The sequence below is a fragment of the Bison bison genome, unplaced genomic scaffold (assembly GCF_000754665.1).
Source record: "Bison bison bison isolate TAMUID 2011002044 unplaced genomic scaffold, Bison_UMD1.0 scf7180017864527, whole genome shotgun sequence".
Classification (NCBI taxonomy): domain Eukaryota; kingdom Metazoa; phylum Chordata; class Mammalia; order Artiodactyla; family Bovidae; genus Bison; species Bison bison.
Window position 1 is genome coordinate 2,067,426 of NW_011495078.1, and position 236 is coordinate 2,067,661.

The 236-nt window shown below is 72.9% G+C and overlaps 1 protein-coding gene across 1 annotated transcript in view; it reads left to right on the plus strand.

Moving 5' to 3' along the window:
* The window catches only part of ANKRD10 (ankyrin repeat domain 10), a 37,131-nt gene that overhangs the window by 5,298 nt on the left and 31,597 nt on the right, over window positions 1-236 (plus strand). The window contains exon 3 of the mRNA XM_010831544.1: window positions 2-187. Coding sequence (XP_010829846.1) covers window positions 2-187 — 186 coding nt within the window. The remainder of the gene's footprint in view (window position 1; window positions 188-236) is intronic.

Below are 236 nucleotides of genomic sequence, written 5' to 3' on the forward strand. Positions count from 1 at the left end.
GGGTGTGGAGGCGGGCTTCTCCAGCGAGGAGCTGCTGTCGCTCCGCTTCCCGCTGCACCGCGCCTGCCGCGACGGGGACCTGGCCGCGCTCTGCTCGCTGCTGCAGCAGACGCCGCGCGCCCATCTGGCCGCCGAGGACTCCTTCTACGGCTGGACGCCGGTGCACTGGGCCGCACACTTCGGCAAGGTGGGCGCGGGCCCTTTAAGGCGCCATCTTCCGCGGCTTTGCTGCGGGG